We start from the raw sequence: 22,260 nt of genomic DNA, 5'->3' as shown, positions 1-22,260 counted from the left end.
GTATTCTTGGAGGAAGTACGGATTATTTTCCCAACCTTTCATTTTGGAAAATTTGAAACCTCAAAATGTTGCGAGAAAGTACAATAAGTACGCATATACCCATATTGTGCCGGCACGGTCAGTTTCTGATGAGACCTTTCTTCTTGGCTTGCAGATGTTGGCTCCTTGCTGTGTCCCTCACGGCTTGCTCTCTGTGTGGCACACTCCTGGTGTCTCTCCCTCTTCCTATTAGGACACCACTTAGATTGCATTAGGACTCAACTCCTATGACTTTATTTAACCTATTTACCTCCTGGAAGGCCCTATCTCCAAATATAGTCACACTGGGGGTTTGGACTGCAACCTACGGATTTTAGGGGGACACAATTCAATTTCTAAATTTTAACAGGAATGTATTTCACCTTGCCACTGTATGCATCCCTGATAAATGAATGTATATGCATTGCCTTGCATTCAAAAGCTAGAATTTTGTTAGTGAACATGTAGAGTAGAATCTTTTCTCTGGTCACATTCAGAACACTGTGGGTCTGTGAATAGGTCAATGTATATATATGGAACAGTTGCAAGAGCGTTCCATAGATTTTCCTTCCTATAATAATTTTATTATTTTTTCCCTAAAATAATTTCAAAGAACATGGTAAAAGCCCTAGAAGAACCATACTTGTATTAACTTTGTCTTCTGCAATTTCTCTTGGTGCTAAAAGATATATGATCATAATAAGGACATAGAATCACATCTATGTAAAAATAATAAAATTGAATCCTCTAACAAAATATGCAGAAAAAAAAGGAAATTCACCAGAACACTTCAAATGGCAAGCATGTAGGAGATGTTTTTTTCTACATTTTCAAAATGTTGTATTGGCCATATATTATTTTAAAATTTAAAAAATGCATTTAATGAAAACTATGCAGAATTGAAAACCCCAGCCCAAATATGGCAGGTGATAAACTATTTTACAGTACCTGGATAGCTGGTTATCTACAGCAAATCCATAATTCTGAGCCACGTTCCCCTAAATTCCCATAGTTTTGCTTTACATGCTGTCCAGCTAGGTAAGTTCAAGTTAAGACAAATACAGGTATGAAGGTAATTCAGCTCCCAAGAATTTTATATATAGGTCACATGCAGGAATTCCATAGCTAAACAGAATTGATTTTTGGATGACATCCCTCACAGTACCACATGTTGAATTAAAGAATCAAGGCAACTATTCTCAACAATAGCTCTTTATTTCAAAGCATGGCTTTGCCCACTTGTGCCTTTTCCCCAAACATCTAAAGATCCTCATTAAGTACTTAGGACCTCCTTGTAAGTTACACAGAACTGGTTCAAACCCTCTATTATGATTTATACCTATTGAAAACTTTCTGATTTCCCTGCATTTTGGACTACTGTGACTATGTTTTCATATTTCCCTGTTCACAACTGACCATCATGGAAAACTCCAAGCTGAATGTTTGAGATTCCCTGCATTGATTTTGGGAGAAAGTAAGGGCACATGAAGGGCTATGGGAGGGGGAGGATGGGGGGGCTTGGTCTCTTCACGGAGAGGAATGAGCTGCATGGGGATGCTGTGTTTTGTGGTCTTTGGTGGGGAAAGGGTGGGGGTGATTCTGTCTGTGATGTGGTTCTGGACACACATCCATGAGAATGAATGAAACATCTAATGTTTTCATTGTTGGCAGTGCCGGGCACCAAGGCTCCTGCTCTGCGTCTGAGGGTGCCGCCAGCCTGGATCCGTGCATTGTGTCCCCGGAGGTGACTGAGCCAAGCAAATGCCCACAGGAAGCCAGGGGCCCAGAAGGTTCTCCACTGCCCCGCCCACCAGTGCCCTGGGAGCAGGAGTGCCCCTCCGCCTCCATGCCCTTTGCCCAGGGCCCCCTGGAAGCTTGCTTGGCAAGCCCAGTTGCAGCACCTGAAGATTGGCCCCTCATTCAACACCCCAGGAGGGAACCTTCCCCAGATGCCCGTGGGGAGGCCCCAAAAGCGTCCGTCCCTGAAGGGGGCAGTTCTACTCTGTGCAGCGTGGACGCTGTCGTCCCCAGTGCCGGGCACACGTTGTCTGCCTCCAGCCGCACTGACCAGTCGCCGGGGGTTTCACCAGCACCTCCCCAAGAGCTGATGAAAGGACAGCTGTGTGAAAAAGATGGCCAGCCTGGTGATTCCGAGTCCCAAGGGAATGAGGCTGCAGGTGGCCTTCCCCTGGCAGAGTCCAGGCAGGGGGCGGCTTCTGTGCCAGAGGCCCCGCAGGCCCCTGCTGCCGCTCAGCCAGGCAGGGCGAGCTCACCTGGCCTGGAGGAGTCCCCCGCAAAACCTGAGACCCCGACTCCACCAGAGCCAGCCCCCGGAGCCTCAGGCAGAGACGGATGCCAAGTGGAGGTGCCGCCTCAGGCTTTCGCCGCCAGCTCGGGATTCCTCGGGGCCTGCCATGCCACCAGGGGCCCTGCAGGGGCTGCCCAGGAAGCCGACACAAATTCGCAGGAAAGCAGCCAGCAGCAAATGGGAGCCCATCTGACACATGTCGAGCTGCCCTGGGATTCACAGAGTCCTGGCCCGGCACCCAGGGCCGGGGCCTCTGGGAAGGAGACCGTGGGGGCCGGCGGTGCTCAGGGTCGCTGGCAGGCAGGGGGGCCGGGAAGCGAGCCCAGCACAGCCGTCCCTTCCGTAGCAGGCAACCAGCCCGGAGGGGCTTCGCTCGAGAGCACAGAGCCCTCCCCACGAGCCCTGATGGAGGACACACGTCCAGCTTCAGGCTCCACTTTATCACCAGCTGCTCAGGCCTCTGCTGCTGCAGAAGGATCCAGCTGGTTGACCCGGGAGGTGGTTTCCGGGGCTGAGATGCCAGTTCTTACGGATCTGGCCAAAGAGTTAGCAGATGCAGGGTTGGCAGGATGGGAGAAGCTCGCATCTGATCTCAGAAGGGAGGGAGAGGGTCTTGGAGGGAACTGTGCAGAGGGTCCTGCCCCTTTGTCCCAGGACGACAGGGGAGAGGTCTCAATGAGGGACCAGAAAATCCAACAAGGAGTACTGTCCCCTGCCCCAACCAGTGTATCAGACGAAAGGGCCAGAAGCTCACTAGGGTCAAAGGATGAAGCCATGACCCCCGAAAGCCCAGCTGTGGCTGAGGAGAAGAGCAGACTACCCGAGGCCAACTCTAGGGGACAGGAAGAAGTCCCAGAGCCACTTGACAGTAGAGATCCTGAGAAGCCCTGGGGAGAGCAACCTGGGGCCTTAGGCTGCAAGCCCAGCCAGGAGGTGGAAAAAGAGGAGGTTTCAGAGCTAAGCCATGATGTGGACAGCAAAGTGCATTCCGGCCCCGACTCAGCACAGCCACCCAGAAAGGAGGGTCCCGGGCACACCGATCGACCTGGCTCTCCATCAGAAGACACAGTGTGGAGCTCGGTGACCTGTGGGATGATGGGAGAAGCCCATGGGGTCCGTGCCTCTGGCTCACTGCACAAGCTCCCCGAGAAGGATCTCGCCCTGCCCCCTGGGCCAGATGGAACTGGTGAACACGTTCTTCCCAGAGAAGCTGCCTGGGAGGGGCCAGGATTGCAGACCCAGTGTCCCGACACCCTTCGGGACGCGGGGGAATTGGAAAGAATAGACTATCTTCCTGCTTTAGAATCTGAGAAATCAGGTTTCCTGTCAACTCCGGCGGCAGAGGTCATCCCCAAAGCCCAGGAGGCGGAGAGCCCATCTGACACAAAGATGAGGAGCCGCCCATCTGCGCAGAGGCCCAGCAGCTGTGCCGGGGAGGGCTTGCTGACATCCCCGGGCCAACCTTGTGGGCTGGGGCGTGAGGCAGCTGGTCAGGAAGTCCATGCTGATGGGCCATATTCCCCCGAGGGGGAGAATTTGGCAGTGGACTGCGGGCTTACGATGCTCAGCCTGGAGCAAGATCAGCAGGGAAACCCGTCCTGCCTAAGGGAAAACTGGACACAAGTAGCTGCTTCTGAGGGGCCCCCGGTATCTTCTGAGAACCGTCTCCAGCCATTGCAATCAGAACCAGAAGCATCCATGTCTGACGTGCTCGGGGAGAAGCCCCAGCAGTGTGAAAATGAGAAAGAGACTTATGCAGGTGGTCTAGGCTTTAAGAACCTAGACACAGATGCTTCTCCAAGCCACCTACCTGTGGAACCTCTGGCAGATGTGTGCTTGCCCACTCGCGGGAGAGAGGAACAAGCTTCCAGATCAGAACGTCATGGGGAGCTCCCCAAAGGCAGCCTGTCTGATGCGCCCGGTTCGGCCCCCAGGGACGTGGTCCCAGAGGGTCCTGCGACAGAGCAGCCAAAACTGTCAGCAACAATAGGACCGGAGTCGTCTACGCAAGGGCAGGAGGAGCAAGAGGGAGAATGCAGTGACAGCCTGCCTTCCAGAGTCTTGCCGCCTGCAGCAGAGGCCTCAAAAGACTCTCCTCTTGCAGGTCACTTGGGCAGAGAGGAGAGTCGCTGTGCGCAGCGGGGGCCCAACAAGTCCCAGCAGGAACTGGCAGATGGGTCGCGAGCCAGCAGCCGGCATGAAGAAGCATGTCTCAGGGATGCAGAACTTTCTGAAGCAGCTGACGCTCAGCCCCCGCTCCAGGGGTTGGGTAAGACAGAGAAGGCAAGTGGGAACACAGTGGGGACCCCACCTTGTCGGCCTGACTCAGTCGCTCTCCTGGATGCGGCTCATGGCCCGCCAGGCCCGGCGCCCGCCGGCCTTAGAGGCACACCCAGCCAGGATGCCCCAGACAGAGAGGCGTATGGGGAGACGCAGGGAGGCAGGCAGCAACCTGTGCCGGCCCCGCAGAAGGACATGGAGCACCCCACCGCCTTGGATGCGGAGGCCCCAAGGCTCCTTGGAAGTTTCGCAGCGGCAGAGGATCGAGGCGCAGATGGTGGGGCTGCCGAGACTGCTGGGAATGCTGAGGAAGGGGACCTGGGGGTGCAGCGGGCTCTGGAGGGGCCCGCAGAAGCTTCTCTGAGTGGTGGCTCCCTTCAGACTGAGCAGCGCGCCTCCCCTGAGAAGGAAGCTTCTACCTTTGCCCGGGGTGAGCCAAGCCAAGCAGAGCAGCTTTCGGCCGGCGGCCAGGGGGCCTTGTTACCAGCCGGAGAGCTGGGGGAGATTCCCAGGAGCAAGGTGGATATTCCTGCAGCCCAGGCTGTCCCCAACCCAAAGAAACCCCTGCCACCTGGGCCACCAGAAGAGGCTACTCCAGACGCTCCTTACCTGCATATCGATGGTGCTGCCGGGAAGGGGGCAGGCCCTTGTCCCATAGAAGAGCCCCTGCCGGCCTTGGAAAATACCACCTCCATGAAGCTTTCCGCTGGCCTGCTTGCCCCTCTCTCACAACCAGGGGCGGCCAGTGGGGAGGTCTCTGTGGTGCAAGCGAGCAGTGGAAGCCCCAGAGCTGGAAACGCTGAGGGACCCGTGGACTCCATCCCCTACCTGGACAGGGCGCTGCTTCTGACCAAGAGTAAGCAGATGACAGGGGAGGAGGAGGAGGAGGAGGAGGAGGAGGAGGCCAGAGCTCCTGGTGCAGACCCGGAGCCCGGTGGGCCGCCAGCGCGCCCCGCCAGCGAGGAAAGCATGGCAGGTGAAGCAGCAAAGGAGCCAGAGGGCAGCGGGGAGAGGATGAGAGAGCCTTCCAAAGATCCGAGGAGGGGCGCCTCGGGTGCTGTGGACGCAAGCTCCAAGCAGCTGGGCATGATCACTGGGTTCCCTGACTTCAGGGAGCACATCACCAAGATCTTTGAGAAGTCTGTGTTCAGAGCCCTGACCGCTGATCGGCCCCAGAGCGCGGCGGGAGTCGAGGGGAGTGTGAGGGGCGACGACCTCGTGGGGCCACACCCAGAGAAGCCTCCAGATGGGGCTCAAGGAGTGGCTATCGCCCCTCTCCCCGACCTTCCTGCTGGACTCAGGGTGGATGCAAAGGAGAAGCAAGAGTTGCCTACAGAGGCTGAGCTCCCCTGTCTGGTTCCCCAGGATCCCGCTCCAGGAAGGCCGCCGGGTGTGGCGGCTCCAGCCACAGAGCCACACCTGCCAGGTGCTGGCGTGGGGAAGGAGATGACCGGTGTCCCACAGACTGCGCAGGACAGTGAGAAGCCAGAGGGGGCTGGGGAGGCCGGGCTGGGGCTTGGAGGCCAGGCCCCCTCACAGCAGGGCGGGGGCCAGCAGGAACTAGCCTTGGGTCCTTCCCTGCCCGCGGCTGTTCAGGAGACTCCCGTGGAAAAACCTGCAGACTTCCAGGTGGATGCCCAGAGCCACCGAGAAGGGGCCTCAGTTCCAGAAGACAGAATTCCTCCTGGGATATACCCCCAGGAGACATCCACTGGCGACAGTCAACCCAGAGAGGATGGTGCCTGGGGCTTTGCTCACACAGGGGGTCCGAGTGACATGCCAGTGTCCACCTCTGCCCTGGCAGCATCTTCTCCCCATGGGGGTGTTTCGACTGTGGCCGAGGCCATCCGTGAGCCCTGGACCCCCGACACCGTCGGGGGGGAGCAGAGGTGTGGAGGTGGAGCTCCTGAGCTACGGGCTGCGCCAGCAGGAGCCAGCCCCATAGAGCCCGGCTCGGTGGCAGGAGCTGCTGGGGAAGCGGAGGGTGACGTCACCTCGAGCACAGCTGAGACCGGGGCGCGTGTGGCTGGTGACCTGCCCGAGACAGGTACTACGAGGATGTTCTCTGGTGCTGCTCATGGGGACGCAGGCTGCTCTGCTGGGGCCCCGGGCATGGAGGATGCAGCCACTCTGCGAGGGGCCAGCCCGGCCGTGCACCTGCTGGCTGAGGAGCAGCCCAGGCCTGAGCCCCCCACTCCTGCTGGGGGCGGGAAGCTGCGAGTCTCTTCACCTCCGGAACCTGACGAGCTTCGGGACCCGAAGCCCCAAACCCTGGCTCTGGGAGTGCTCCACCCCGAAAGGTACAGAAAAGAACAAACTCCCAGGGGGACGTGGGGCCAATGTCAAAAGGGAATCCCACCCCGGTTTTTAAGAGTCAAATAGACGGGTGGTTTTTAAAAAAGCTAGGTTTTCTATGCCTAAATGTTTAAATTTACCTGCTTGCAACCTCTGGATGTGCTAAGATTCTGAAAAAGGTGAAAGGAATGGGTGGAAGTTGGGAGCTGTTTGTTGGACACTAACAGAGTCCTGTTCGCTCTCTGTGTTCTTCAATTCATTTCACTCAAAGTGTCTGAAAAGCGTGAAATGTTTACTGGCTGGCCACGCTCTTGGGTCATAGGTTAGAGTCAACCATATGTTTTTCCGGAGCCCAAATACCTTTGCTTTTGAATCTGGATTTATTTATACAGAGAGGCCTAAATGATCCAAAAGCATCTCAAAACCATTGACTGCTGGAAGCTGATTTTTTTTTTTTCCCTAGAGATTTTGGGGTAGTACCCGCTTAAAGCTTGAATTGGGAAATGGACTTTTTCAGTCACATGTGGAGAGAAGTACCCTTCTTACCATCTATTGCTTTCTTTATATTGTCCCAGAAGAAGCCCCGGGCCTGGCCCATCCACCTTACCTTCAGTTCCTGAGAAGGATGCTCCAGATGCCCCAGGCGAGGTCACCTCAGACGAGGCCAGAAGTGCGGGAGGAGCAGAAAGGTCAGTGAAAAGGTGTCAGCCTTTGGAGAACCATGAGGACTTCTTCGGCAGAGACACACTGGATGTTTTGCAGAGGAGAGTTCTGTTTACACATGAGTCCTTATATAAGCAAGAAGCAAACAGCCTTTCCCATTCTTTATACAGGTAAAGCAGTGCCCGAGATGACGGAGAGCTCCACTTTTATACACGGGATGGAGTGAATTTCAAATCTGAGCTTATTATCTTAAAAAAAAACCCAAGAGCTTTATTGAGATGTAATTCACATGCCATACAGTTTGTTCATTTAAACTGTACAATTCAGTGGCTTCACAGAGTTGTGCAAGTATCACTACAATCAACTTTAGAACATTGTCATCCCCCCCCAAAGAAACCCTGCACCCCTTGGTTATCACATCCCAACCCCCAGCCCTAGACAAGCACTAATTTGAGGCAAATGGGTTCAACACTGATTTAATCTCTGAAGCGGGAGTGTCTACTCACCAACCCCCGTCACACTCCGTAGAGATCTCAAGATTAGGGGACAAATGACAGATGTAACTGTGAATCCTGGACGCTCACACTTGTATGAAGAGTGCCTGCTGCTTCTTTCCTGAGTGAAATGCCACCTAGGATTATAGAAAAGCAGCTGCTCAGAAGGTTCATCCTTCTGGGGAAATGGAGATATTGTGAGCATCCTTAGACCTCTGGCTGTTCCAGGGCTGTGTGTGTGTGTGTGTGTGTCTGTGAGTGGAGCAGGGTTGGACTTTAAATCAGTACCTGTGACAGCCCAGTGTATCCTACCAAACAGCTGCAGGCATTTTAGGAAGGATTTGATTAATATTTTGCACACGCGGAAAGAATGTACGATCACCTGTTTTTCGAGTCTGAGCACTCCCCCCGACACCCAGCTGCCTTCCTGCCCTTACAAGGGCGCCTCTTGTAACTCTGGCTGGCGAGATTCAGGCGCGTGCTGCCCAGGCAGATGCAGGTGTACGTGGCAGGGGGCACTTGTCTCTGCGGCTGATGTAGCATTTAAGTCCTCCTGTGGCCCTTGCTGGTATGTCTGTTTGACAGTCCCAGTTCAAGCAGGAAAAATATCTAACCAGGAAAATCCTCTCCCTCCGCACCAATGAGATATTAGCACCTTTCCCAAAGTCCCTGGAGGTTTTACCCCCTTCTTGGAGAACTTGGGGCCAGACGAATAGTAAGTAGTTCAATAAATAGTTCATGGCTTATCGTTCTAAGCACTTAAACATTTTAAATCATAATTTCTAAATTAATATTAGAACATCTGTAAGGAATAGAAAAGTAGAAGGAATAAGAGAAAAGGCCACAACCTCACCACCTAATGATTGCTGGTATTTATTATGTTATGTATTTTCACCCACCGTTTTCTCTCTTTAAATATCTGTAGAATGCTTTTCCCCTCTGCCATCAAAACTCTGCAAGCGTGTCTTAGTGGCTGAAGGTGTGTGACTTAGCACAGTTGACTGAGCTGTGGACATTTCGGTGATGAGCAGTGTTTCTGTTCCCTTTGCCCTGATGGAGGGTCCGCCGGGGGGTAGACTCTTAGACTCTCTGAGATGTACCATCCGATTTGGCAGCCGCTCGTCACCTGTGAGTGGAGGTGGGCTGTGAGTATAAAATACATACCGGGTGGTGAAGATTTAGTATGAAAAAAAAAAAGAATATAAAACACATGATTCATAATTTTTAGGTTGGTATATGTTAAAATAATATTTCGGATGTATTGGGTGAGAATATATTATTAAATTTCATTTCATGTATTTCTTTTTTTTTTTTTAAAGATTTTATTTATTTATTTGAGAGAGAGAGAGAGAGAGCAGCGAGAGAGGGAACACAAGCAGGGGGAGTGGGAGAGGCAGAAGCAGGCTTCCTGCTGAGCAGGAAGCCCGATGCGGGGCTCGATCCCAGGACCCTGGGATCATGACCTGAGCCGAAGGCAGACGCTTAATGACTGAGCCACCCAGGCGCCCCTCATTTTTCATGTGTTTCTTTTCCCTATTTCTAATGTGGCTACCAAAACTTTTAAAATTACATATGTGACTTTTGCATTCTTGGCTTGCATGTGTGACTCAGAGTCTACTTCTGGTTAGATCATTTGGCTCCAGAATGTGCACTGCCCTGGTCCTTGATGGAGGATGGCTGGCTTTTCCTGTCCTTTGGGTTCTTGGGAAAAACGCCTGCCTCCGTCTCATTGGCTGAGGATTTTCAGAAAGAATTCTGAATGGACCCTCCGCTCTAGCCTGCCAAGTGGGGTGACCTCTGGCTCCCCTCCCTCGAGGGGAATTACGGGGGCAGCAACATCCGGGCAAAGAGGCGGCCACAGATTCCAACTTAGGCTCAGTAGACCATCGGAAGTCTCCCGGAAGATAGAGACCAGCTCTTTTCAACAGAAATAGGACACGAGCCACAAATGTAATCTTAAATTTACTACAAGCCACATTCGAAACTAAACAGAAACAGGTAACATTAATTTCAATAATATATTTTATTTAACCCAATATATCACAAATATTATCATTTTAACAAGCAATTGATATAAAGATGATTAATTTGAAATTCTACATTCTCGTTTTCATACTAAGTCTTTGAAAGTGGTGTGTATTTTGTAGCCACGGTGCTCGATTTGGACCAGCCACATTCCAAGGATTTGAGAGCCACATGTGGTGAGGGGCTGCCCTGTTGGACACCACGGCCCCTCCCAGAGCTCTGACACCTGTCAACAATGTCCCAGAAGCCCAAACCTTCCCACGGGGACCCCAAACGCCCACATCTCTCTGCCCAGCACCCTCATTCCTACAAGTTTAACACAAACGTTGGAAACACTTCTTTGCCTTGAGGAGGAGGAGGCTCAGTACGTCTGGTGAATCCTTTGGCCACAAGGGAGCCATGCCGTGGACTGGGGTGGGCCTCAGAGAGAGTCCAGCCCAGGCCGTGGGGCGCACATGCTGTGAAGAGCAGCTGTTGTCCCGGAAGGTGAAACTCAGCAGCGGCCTGGGGTAAGTTGGGAGGCCACACAACGGGCAGATGCTGCCAGGAGCTGGGTGGGGATGAAGTTCGAAGCAGGGGCCCCAAATTCACACCCCAGCTCTGCCCTTTAGTTACATCCATAACCTCAGTTTTCCCATCTGTAGAATGGGGAGGACATCTGTGCCTGCCTCATGGAGTTGCTGTGAGGGCTGAGATCATGGGTTCGAGCACAATTCAGGCACATTCTGGTGCTTCCTGGCTGTTCCCGAGTGCCTTTCTGTGGTGTGGCCTTTTCTTGTGCGGTGACCTGAATGGCCACCATTTCTCCTCATGTGGAGACTGTTCTCCTCAGGGTGAGGTTCCCACCTGGCTGTCTTCCCTTTCTAGTACTGAATTCTTTGTCTGCGGAAATATCTTAATGGCCGAGGAGAGTGAATTCTTTCTTACCCCTCCTGGGTAGCCCACAGTGATCTGCTTCAACTTGGAAGTTTGTGAGATTGTGTTTCATTGTAAGACCTTATGAATATCTTCCATTGTGTACCATACTGTACCATATTCCAACAACAAAAAAATAATGTTTTGAGTTGCCCAGGGAAGAGCAAAGCAAATCAAAACCAACTTTTCTAGTCTCTTCTTGGTTATCAGGTGACGTGCTTCTGCTGAATTTATTGAATTTTGAAGATTCTATTGACCTGAATAGAGCTGATAACCACGGATCAGTTTCAGTATCTTAGAAATGTTTCTTTTCTACCTCGGTGACAGGATAGTCTGGGAACCCAATCTCATATACGTGTAGATGTCAGGAGCACAAGTATGTTTACTGCTTTATTTCCCCAATTTTGAAGCCCAGTTGGCACTTCCGGTGGATACACTTTGGGTATCCTGTGGCTTTACGTCACCCCACGCCCGAGGGATGCGTGTGCACCCAGTTCTGAGAAGCAGGTGTTGATTTCTACCATCGTGTGGCCTCTGCCTCTGAAAAAGCCGACAGCCTTACTTTATTTTTAGATTGTTCTACAGAAAGTACTTGAATAGATTTCAACTTTGTACACATATGACTCTCTTCCTTGTGGACGGAAAATCTAGAATTGAGCATTCTGACACACCACGGATGGTTAGGTCTGCAGCGCTGGACCTGTCTTGGATATCCCCAGGCTTGCTTTTGCTGAGTATTTATTTACAGTGGTCTTTTTCTTTTCCATTTGGAGAAATGGTTGGAAAGTTATCCTTTCCAATTATTAGTGCATTTTGAGAGAATTAAATTATTCCCAGATGCTCAGGGTCCTAGTGCAGACCTAGGCTAAACCATGAAGAGCAGTTGGGTTGAAAAGTTGAAGGAGGTCGGTGGGGGTGGGGTGGGGTGGGGTGGGGAACAGAGAGAGACGATGGGCATCATGCCGAGGAAGTCCCAGCCGGGCCTGAGAGCCACGTTGGAGCTGCTTCTCACCCTTCCTCCCACGCTCGCTCCCACTCGCTCTCCACTTCTTCCTTCTGTCTCCTCCTCCTTCTAAAATTACCAGCTGTGACACCGTGTTTTTGAGTTTAAGAATAAGGTTTTGAGGATGGCTAGAGCTGTGTAAATCAAGGAAAAGGAAAAAAAAAAAAGGGGATTCAAGCATTATTCTCTTAGTAGATAAAACCAGGACAACAGATCGCCCTCTCCACCGAGATCCTTCTGGGTCTGCGTTTATGTTACTTTGGTTCTATTATTTTAAACTTCTTTTTGAGATGTGTTGGGCTGTAGCAGAGCCCGAGAGCTCAGGCACCCCATGCCTTGGAGCGATGTTCTTCCCAAACAGGGGACAGTAGAGTAAGACAGACCCGTTCATATCCCAGCGGCCTCGTACCGGCTGAGCGGCCTTGGATGAGCTGCTTCGCTCTTCAGTCTCCTCATACCTATAAAATGGGAAAATCCAAAAAACAAAAAAAAACACTTCTCTGTTAGGGTTGGAGTTAGGGTACGCTTGGAATGTTTCCAAAGCATCCGCTATAACGCTTGGTATATGGTCGGTGTGTAATAAAAATGGCATCTACTATTCTAATTGTAAATGTATTTATCCAGAAGCATCCTGGCAATTAAGCAAAGGGAGGATATAGCCACGGTCCCTAAATGAAATAGAGCCCCCACAGGAACAGGGAGACTGCCACCTGGGAAGAGTCGTTTCCAGCTGTTGGGCCTGTCGGCACCTGCACGTCACGTGTAACCTCGCTCGGCTCACAAGGAGCTTGTTACCGGGCTCAAAGGTCGGAACTGAAGGCTCTCCCAGTGACGTGGATTTATAGTGTTACCAACAGCTTCAATCATTGTGAGCCGTCATGTATAAAAGTCAAAGGACCTTTTAAAATGAAGCCTTGATGTTCGGAGGCTTTTGTGTTCCGTAATTAAAATGCGTTTTCTTGGAGGTGACGCTGTCCTTTGGAAATGCGCCAGGTCACTTTGGAAAGCTGGCTTCCAGGGCGCGCGCACGAAGGGTGGCGGGGGGCTGGATTTCCTGCCGTGGCTTCTGGCTCTTCTGGGTTTCTGAGCCCCTCTGCCCTGTGGCCTCTGTCACGCGGCACCTGGACCCAAGGTGGGGAGGAGCCGCTCGCTGCCACCTGAAAAACCAGGGCCAGTTTCAGAGCTGGGTGGTGATTGTCCAAATGAATGTGTCCACGCTGACCCGGCTGTCCTTCCCGGAACCTCTCATTACGGCCGCTGGTGGAAGCCCTACAGCATGGACCTGGATGCAGCAGGTTTGAGAAATGGGTATTTTCGACTCTGGCTGATGATTGCAGGAAGGAAACTCGGGGGGCATTCTCGTTGAGGCTCAGAATAGGAAAGGGACAGGAAGCTAACTGGCAGGGAGCTAGTACCAGATTCTGGGCCCTGATGGCCTCTGGTGGCATATTTCCCCCTTGATGCCTGACCTGAGCCAACCCTTCCACTGTCCTAGCCAGGCCAGCCGCCCCCAATCTGCTTCTAGGCTTTTGAGGGAAGAATTCCTAGTTCTGGGGTAGAGCAAGCACAGGCCTCGAAGTTGACAGACCTCAAGTTCCAGCTCAAGGTCTAGCTCTGTGACCTTGGGGGCGTCACCCTCCAAACCTCCTTACTCACCTGTAAGACAGGGGTGCATCACACTCCCAGCTAGGGATCCAGTTAGGATTCAATGAGCCGCTTTGTTTGGAATGCCTGACACAAAACAAGAACTCTGTATGAGTCTCCTTTCACTTATCCTTCCTCTGGGCCAAAGTACTTCTGCACCCAGCACCTTCTTTCTCTCTCCGAGAAATCCAGCCCCTCAGTAGGTGCTGTTCATGGACCCCTTTAGCAGAGGAGGAAGGGGAGGCTCGGGCATGTGGCGTGGCTTGCTCAAGGGCAGAGAGCTCATAAGAGCTGGAGCTGAGGCTAGAACCTGTCTTCTGGAAGGTGTTTCACACCTCAGCTTAGACCCCTGATCATTAACTCATCAGCCAGGTGGAGTCTTGGAGAGGTTACTCTCTACGACAGCGCTGTCCACTAGAACTTTCTACAGTAATAGAAAGGTTCTCTATCTCTTCTATCCGCCATGGCTGACACTCGCTGCATGTGGCTACGGAGCACCTGAAACGGGGGCCCTTGAAAATCGAGGGTCCGTTTCAGGGCGAAGTGGACTCAGGGCCACTGAGGAGCTGAACTGTGAATTGTATTGAACTTTGATTATTTAAAATTGAAGTTGGCCTAGCCACACGGGGCTAGTGGCTTCTGCAGGGGACAGCCCAACTCGAAGACATAGATTCTTCGTGTATCCGAGCGAGATGAATCATCACCATCAGAGGCGGTGTGGATTCCAGGAGGTTCTATGTGTGTGCAGTCCTGATGGGGCTAGGGTGCCCGGGGGTGGTGAGTGAGCGTTGGCTTCCCCCTTAGCTCTGCAAGTGGCAAGGCCAGGTGGCTCTGTGTCCAGACTAGAGTCTGGGGCATAGTCACAGCACGACTGCCCAGCAATACTGATCAGCAGGAGGCATCTCTAGCCCTTGAGCCGAGGAGGTTTACCCCCTGGGCCAGCCAGAGGCCCTGGCTTAGCCAGCGTAACCTCACGCCCAGGCCTGGTGCGGAGGCCTCAGGGAATCCAGTCAACTGGCTCTAAACAGTGGCACTTACTCTAGAACCCTCCCTGCCCACGCCTCCGCGCTGGCCACACCTGTGTGGGAGCAGAAGTGGGTTCAGGGCAGAGACTGGCCTTCCACTTGCCCTCCCTGCACCGTTCTTGTCCTGAGAAACTGGCAGGGTGGGAGACGCTGCCCAGGGCCGTGCGGGGTTGGCAGGCCCCAGCTAACTGCAGCTCAGCCTCCCTCCCCTTTCTTCTCAGGGCTTTTTAAGTCCTTAAATATTTTAGCAGCCTGCCGATTCAGACATTGACTGTGAAAGTGTTTCTGTTTCCAGGGAAGGGGCTGACATAGGTCTGAGTACTGATACTCTTACTGCCCTTTGCTTTTGCAAAACGCGCAGAGTGTGTTTGGGAATGGAAACCTCAGGGGAGGGGTGCGTCTGTGCCCTGGGAGTGGGGAGGGACCCCAGTGCACGGTGGACTTGCGTCCGCGGCGAGGTCTCAGCCCAGGAGCCCCCGGCCTGGGGAAGCAGGGACGCTGGGCCCCCGCCGCTCCGCGTCAGCCAGGAGGGCCAAAGGAGGAGGGACCAGAAGTGAGGCTGAGGAGAAAAGCAGACTGGAGGGAGGGGGGCACGTTAGGCCACCTGAGTTCAAATCCAGATCTTCACTTTCAGGCGACTGCTCCAAGCCTCGGCTTCTTCATAGGTACATGGGGCTGCCAATGTCTCTGGGGAGTTAAAGGATGTTTATTTTTTATTATTTTTAAAAATTTATTTATTTGAAAGAGAGAGAGAGAGAGAGACAGAGCACAAGCAGGGCAGAGGGAGAGGGAGAAGCAGACTGGAAACTGAGCAGGTAGCCCGAATCGGGACTCGATCCCAGTACCCCGGGATCATGACCTGAGCCGAAGGCCGTCACTCACAGACTGAGCCACCCAGGCGCCCTAAATGGAGATGATAGGAGGCAAGACAGAGAATACTCTGCACAAAGCCAGCTTTCTTTTTTCTTTTTTTAAGATGTATTTATTTATTTTGAGAGAGAGCTAGCGAGAGCATGCAGGAGGGAGGGCTAGAGGGAGAGGGAGGGGGAGAAAGAGTCCCAAGCAGACTCTACATTGAGTGCGGAGCCTGACACGGGGCTTGATCTCATGTTCCCGAGATCATGAGCTGAGCGGAAACCAAGAGTCCATGGCTTAGCTGACTGAGCCCCCCAGGCGCCCTGAGCCAGCTTTCAGCAGCTGGTAGCTGTGACTACTACAGAGCTGGGGCCCGTCAGCTCTTAGAGAGCCCACGAACAAGGTCCCTGAGCGGCGCGGAACCCTGTAGGCAGCTACCTCCCCACACCTGGCTCAGCAGTTACCAGCAAACACACCCAGACTGGGTGCTTAGAAGGGAAGCCATGGTCTCTTCGCCACTGGGAGGAGTGTTGGAGTAAATTGATAGGTGGGTTGACCCACTGCAGGTAACGCATGCGGTTTGGTGACTCCTAGCTCAGTGCTCACACTCCAGAGGGATCAGGTTGTTCACCAGCTCCTGTCCACTCACTGTGGCTTCTCCAGGGGACTGTACTTCCTTCCTCTCCTTGGGACTCAGTATTCTCCAACATGGAACGAGGAGTTGGGGGGTCACGATTCTGAATCCTCTGTTTAGGGGTGCTTGCTTGGATACAAGTTTGGTCATCTCCGGCGGGGGGAGGGGGGTCTTGGCTGGTGGCCAAGAGAATAAGCCACGATCTTGTTTCTTTGGGAATGTTAGACTTGCAGACAAGGCTCTTGGTTACCCAGCACCTGATACTCTGCGTGGCGTGCAGTGGGTACTCCATAAGCGCTTGCTGAATAATTCAACCCAACTGACTATCAGGTGAGTGGGAGGCTTCCTGTCCTGGAAAATCAGGTCAGATAGGAGGTTAACCCCAAAGCCCGAGTTCCCCAAGGAAAAGAATGCATTCCCCGTGTGTGCTGGATGGCTTGACCTGGGCGGCTTGCTGGGCTTGGCCAAGGTGATGCTTACTCACCTCGGTGCCAGTGGGTTGGTTGAAAAGAACCCTGGTCTTGAGGCCAGAAGGACTGCCCTCAAGAGGAGTTGGACTTAGTGGTCCCATCAAATATAATGTTGCAACACTGAAGCCACCTGGGTAGGGAGGCTGGTGGCTCAGGGATGGGAGGTATCTTTAGAGAGGCAGACACCGGGTCTCACTTCCAGCTCTGCCATTAGACTGTTAGCCTCTAAGCAAGTTCCTTACGCACTCTGAGCCTCAGTTTCCTTGCCTGTAAAATGTGTATAATGCTAGGGTCTACCACCTGGACATATTATGGAGATTGCATAAAAATAATGTGTGTAAAGACCTTAGCAGAGTGCCTGCCTGGCATGCAATAAGCACTTAAATATCAGGGGTAATTGTTTTTCTTATTAGTATCATTATTACCATCATAATTTGAATGATGCTAATACTATTATTAAGGCAGGTTACTGGTAAACACGTGTGCTTTGACACATGGACTAGCTGAAATTTGCTGAAGTTCATTTGCATCTGCCTTGGATTCTTTGGAATGGGTCACTACCCTCTAAAGATACCTCCCATCCCTGAGCCACCAGCCTCCCTACCCAGGTGGCTTCAGTGTTGCAACATTATATTTGATGGGACCACTAAGTCCAACTCCTCTTGAGGGCAGTCCTTCTGGCCTCAAGACCAGGGTTCTTTTCAACCAACCCACTGGCACCGAGGTGAGTAAGCATCACCTTGGCCAAGCCCAGCAAGCCGCCCAGGTCAAGCCATCCAGCACACACGGGGAATGCATTCTTTTCCTTGGGGAACTCGGGCTTTGGGGTTAACCTCTTGCCAAGAGTGGCTGCAAAGAAGCTGAAACCTAACATTTGTGGGAGGGAGGGAGCGCCTGTGTGGGTGAGCCCAGCTGGGGCTACGCCAGAGGAACGCCGGCGCCAAGTGCATCTTATGGGACAGATTGCCCCGACTCTTTTGGCACAACGTTTTGAGCTGCTGGCCCATCCCAAACCTCCTAGAGGAAGGGGCAGGGCTGAAAGTTGTCTGTCCTTGCCTAGCGGCCAGACACCATAGCACGATGGCTGCAGGAGACCCTTCCTGGCAGGTGACCAAGCCGCTGGAATTTAAACATGCATGGCCAGCGTTGGCAGAAAGTGAGAATTTGGGGGAGCAGGGAGTACAAGCCTTGGCGTGAGGTCTCAGCTCCAGGCCAGACTGCCTGTCCAGGCCACCTATGAAGGATGTCTGGGATGGCAGCTCCTCTGACTCCCGAGTCATGGTCGCAGGGATGCTCACCCTTTGAGACATGTACCACCTCATGCCTGGCTCGGAGTTTCCTAGTCATGAAATATCACAACCAGAAGAACTTCAGGCCCTTCAGCCTCCTCATTTTACAGAGGAGAAACCTGATACCCAGAGAAGGTGTGTGACTTCCTTAAGGACACACAGCTTGTCCTGGGACCACTAAGTCCAACTCCTCTTGAGGGCAGGGGACTGTACTTCTGGCCTCAAGACCAGGGTTCTTTTCAACCAACCCACCTTGGCCAAGCCCAGCAAGCCACCCAGGTGAGCCTGGTTTGAAGTGATGTTACAGATTGCTTTCATCAGGGGGTGGTGGTGGCTGAAAGTAATCCTGTGCTCGGGTCACGTCTGAGGAAGCAGCGTATGCAGGCTCCCTCTGGCTTCTTTGCAAAACAAGCTGCAGCCTGTGTGTGGTGCCGGCTCTGGCCTTCCTTTCCTTGTGGCTGGTAGCATTTGCAGGAAGAGAGCAGGAAACCCGCTGTGAAAAGTTAGTTGGACGAGTGCTCACAGATTCTCTAATTTGCCACGATTTGGGGCGTGTGCAGATGTGGATGGGGAGGGCAGTCTCGGACGAGAGTTCAAGAGCAAGTTCTGTCAAAACGTGAGTGTTGTCTCCTTCTAGCTATGTGTCTGTGTGAGCGGTTTTCTAGGAAACCCTCAGAGTGGTTTCTCTCTAAGTTTCTTTACAAACAGTTGAGCCATGAGGGCTTGGGAGGTAAAATACTCTTTTTTTAAAGATTTTATTTTTTTAATTTTTATTTTTTAAAGATTTTATTTATTTGAGAAAGAGAGCACAAGTGGGGGGAGGGGCAGAGGGAGAAGCAGACCCCCCGCTGAGCAGGGAGCCCAATGCAGGGTTGGATCCCAGGACCTCAGGATCATGACCTGAGCCGAAGGCAGATGCTCAACCAACTGAGCCACCCAGGCGCCCCTTTAAAGATTTTATTTTTAAGTAATCTCCTCACCCGATGTGGGGCCTGAACTCACAACCTGGAGATGAAGAGTCGCAGCCTCCTCCGACTGAGCCAGCCAGGCGCCCGGAGATTAAACCCCCTTACCGGTCATGGCAGGGTTTAGCTTTGCTTTTGCCCGAAGATGGGAAGCTTGTCCATTAGAAACCACGAGGCTCTGGGTTGAATTGAGGTTTATCCTTCCTATTTGGTTCATGTTTTATCTTGAGTGGAGGGTAATTATTCTGTAGAGATGGCCCCAATGCGGGCAGTTTTTGCTCTTCAGGAGCTCCCCTCGCATTCTGCGTTGGGGAACCCTAACTGACCCGATGCGATGAGGGAGGGAGGTTGTCTCACTTTCCTGCTCCCTCCCCCAGTCCTGAAAAGCCATCGGCTCTGCAAGTCCAAGGAAGGGCGTTCTGTGCCTTCTCTTCCCAATCCCTTTTCCTTTGACATAAAACGTGGAGAAAGGTGTAAACACAGAGGCAGGCCCGGACTTCACAGGCGTCAGAGGCAGGAACTTGAGTGCGGCTGAGAGATGCCGAGCAGACTCACAAGCCCTGGTCCCAGGGTGACCCTCAGCCTGCCTTGTCCCTCCCGTTCCTCGTCAGCCCTGTAGGGAGCACCTTCTTGTTCAAGAGACCGGAGAGGCAAGTGTAGTGTCTGTGAAACCCTGTCCACCCTCCAGCTCCGCAGGAGGCCTCACCCCTTCCCCTGCCCCAGTAACAAGAGTCTTTTCTGTAACCTGACCACAGTTTGAAGACACAGACAAATGTGTTACAGTGTGTCATGTAGGATTTCATAAGCAGAAGAGCTTGGGTGCTTGAGCTGGACAGATCTGGGTTCAAATCTGTCACTTCCTCATTCTAGGACGTCAGTCGAGTTGCTTAGTCACTTCAAACCTTAGTTTCCTCATCTGTAAAATGGGTATAAATTAGTACCTACCTCTGGAGGATTCAGGTGATAGTGCGTGGCAAGTGCTAGCTCCGGGTTGGCACAGGCGAGTGCTCGATGTCTGTCGCCTTTGGAGAGGGAGGCCTCTGAGGGCAGGGTGTGGGCCTGGTCCTGGTCCGCAGCACAGTGGGCTGCACACAGTAGGCCCTCAACAGATGCGTGTAGATTGACTGTATCGTGTCCGGCGGGTAGAGGGTGTGTGTATTTGATACATGCCTCAAAAGCTGTCTGTGGGCCAGGTTAGTTCGACAACACAACAGAATCACCGTGGTGATAAGCCATTCACTCGTCCACTTATTCATTCATTACGTAGGAGGGCCTCCTACGTAAAGGTCCCATGCTGGGTGCTTAAGGCAGGGTTTCTCATGCTCAGCACCACCGACACTGGGGCGTGGGTGATCGCTGGGGAGGGCTGTCCTGTACATGGTAGGATGTTCAGCAGCCTCGATGCTGGTAGCGTCTTCCAAGTCGTGACGATCAAAAATGTCCCCAAACACCGCCAAATGTCCCCTGGTGGGCCAAGCTGTCCCTGGCGAGCCACTGCTCTTGGGCTGTGCCACTCACGATGTGGGTCCTTATACTAGCAGCCTCAGCAGCACCCGCGAGCCTTTTTTAGAGAGGCAGAACCTCGGGTCCTACCCCAGACCTGCTGAGCCAATCAGCGCTATACAAGGTGACTCGTTCACACCTCAGAGTTGAAGACGCCGCTGAGTTCATGGGCCACCCTGTGAGTAGCAGGGATCCAGGGCACTGTGTTCAACCTTGGCTGCACGCTGAAATCTCCTAGCGAGATTTAAAAAAAAAATACTGATGCCTGGGTGCCACCGCCAGGGTTTCTGATTTAATTGATAGAGGGGTGTGCCCCGGGCACAGGGAACTTTCACAGTTCCCCAGGTGATTCTATTGGGCAGCCAAGTTCAAGAACCGCTGGTCTAAGGAATATAAAGGCAAATCAAAGACTCGGGCTTCAGATGCTTATTTGTCTGGTGGGGAGATGAGACATGTACGTTATCATTCTCATCATGTGGACTGAACCAAGCCCTGCGACCACCCCTCACTCCCCTCCCTCCAGACCCTCCCAATATACCGAGGCTAATCATCAAATGTTTTATTTTTTCACCCTTACCCTGATGTCACACCGATACCGGACTCTGACTCCTGGAGATTATTTTTCTGCCCAGGAAGACAGTCCAGCGGGCAAAACTGTGCTTCCCATTGAGTCAATGACTTACATAAAATTAGGACAAGGCCAAGTGCAAATGCGGGCTGAGCTGAGCACACTTTCAGGCAATGTGGGCCTGCGTGTGAAGTAGGCTTTGTGTGCACTCCAGGAAAATTCCAAGGCCCCATCTAGAAATTCTGGATGAGGCTAAGAAGTCCCGTGGAAAGCTTCCCCCATACATTTCCTGCATGTATTTTGGGTTCCGGCTGACATTTCATCTTAGCATGGGCGGAGGTAATGGCCGAATTTTTCAAAGGCCTGAATCCCGCCTACAAATATTTCTCTCCGTGCATACAACTAAGTTCTGATGGGTTGCAGCTCAGGAATGTACCTCACTGCTTGGACAGCCCTTCATGGAATGTGAGGACTTTTCTGAGAAGCCCAAAGCAGTGATTCCTTCTAGAAAAAACTAACAAACAAAGAAGAACAACAAAAAAACTTTCTCAGAGTTCACTAGTGAAGTAGATCTTATTTTATTAGTATGAGGGCTAAACTCACATGATAGAGCCGGGCGCTGGTCCTGGGTTCCTCATGGCATATTTTCTGCCAACGGGTTCAGAGTGTATAAAAATAACGTGAAGCTTAGCTCTTTGTCACTGCGGGCTGGTTAGGAGTTTGGGTTCGTAGATGCACAGCCTGTGTGTGAACGTGGTTCTGCTGGGTGCGAGCTGGGATAAGAGACCTCCAAAGCTGTTTCCCCCTTTGTCAGCTGAGGACAATAGGCACAAAGGCCCATCAGAGGATTAAACGAGAGAAGAGATGAAAGTCACTTAGAACACCAGCTGGCTGGCAAATGCTCACAAATGTTAGTGAATATGATAGTAGTCATTTAAAAAAGTTTTTCAATCACCTTTTCGGCTTCCTTTATCTGATTGTTAAGTGGGGAAGGCAGAGAGCAAGCCGTCATGGGGATGGTACATTGCCACCCTTCCAAGCTGGGGGATGATGGGACAGTCCTCTAGGTGAGCATGCTTTTGGGGTTTGGGTTTCTGGTGGCTGGGTGAAGCCCTGAGGTCCGCCTTGCTGCAGAAAGAAGGGCCTTAAGGTGCGGTGAGGTCCTGGGCGGACGGGCTGAGGGAGGCTGATCCCCGAGGAGGGGACTCTTCTACTAGGACAGGGCCAAGGTGGCAGTGATGAGCCGTGGGCTGAGAGTCAGCACAGCTGGGATGAAGCCCACCGTCAGGGCGGGGAATGGGGAAGA

The 22,260-nt window shown here is 52.4% G+C and overlaps 1 protein-coding gene across 11 annotated transcripts in view; it reads left to right on the top strand.

Annotated features, from left to right (window-relative positions):
- TACC2 (transforming acidic coiled-coil containing protein 2) overlaps positions 1-22,260 on the top strand; it is a 184,966-nt gene that overhangs the window by 42,818 nt on the left and 119,888 nt on the right. For 6 of the 11 annotated variants that reach the window (XM_078077029.1, XM_078077034.1, XM_078077032.1 and 3 more), the window contains 2 exons: positions 1,690-6,906; positions 7,477-7,590. In XM_078077029.1, coding sequence (XP_077933155.1) covers positions 1,690-6,906; positions 7,477-7,590 — 5,331 coding nt within the window. Of the gene's footprint in view, positions 1-1,275; positions 6,907-7,476; positions 7,735-22,260 lie in introns of those variants that run through there. The other 5 variants (XM_078077030.1, XM_036070252.2, XM_078077036.1 and 2 more) reach the window with 5 other exon arrangements.

The sequence above is a fragment of the Halichoerus grypus genome, chromosome 7 (assembly GCF_964656455.1).
Source record: "Halichoerus grypus chromosome 7, mHalGry1.hap1.1, whole genome shotgun sequence".
Lineage (NCBI taxonomy): Eukaryota > Metazoa > Chordata > Mammalia > Carnivora > Phocidae > Halichoerus > Halichoerus grypus.
This window is presented reverse-complemented; position numbering and strand designations above follow the sequence as displayed.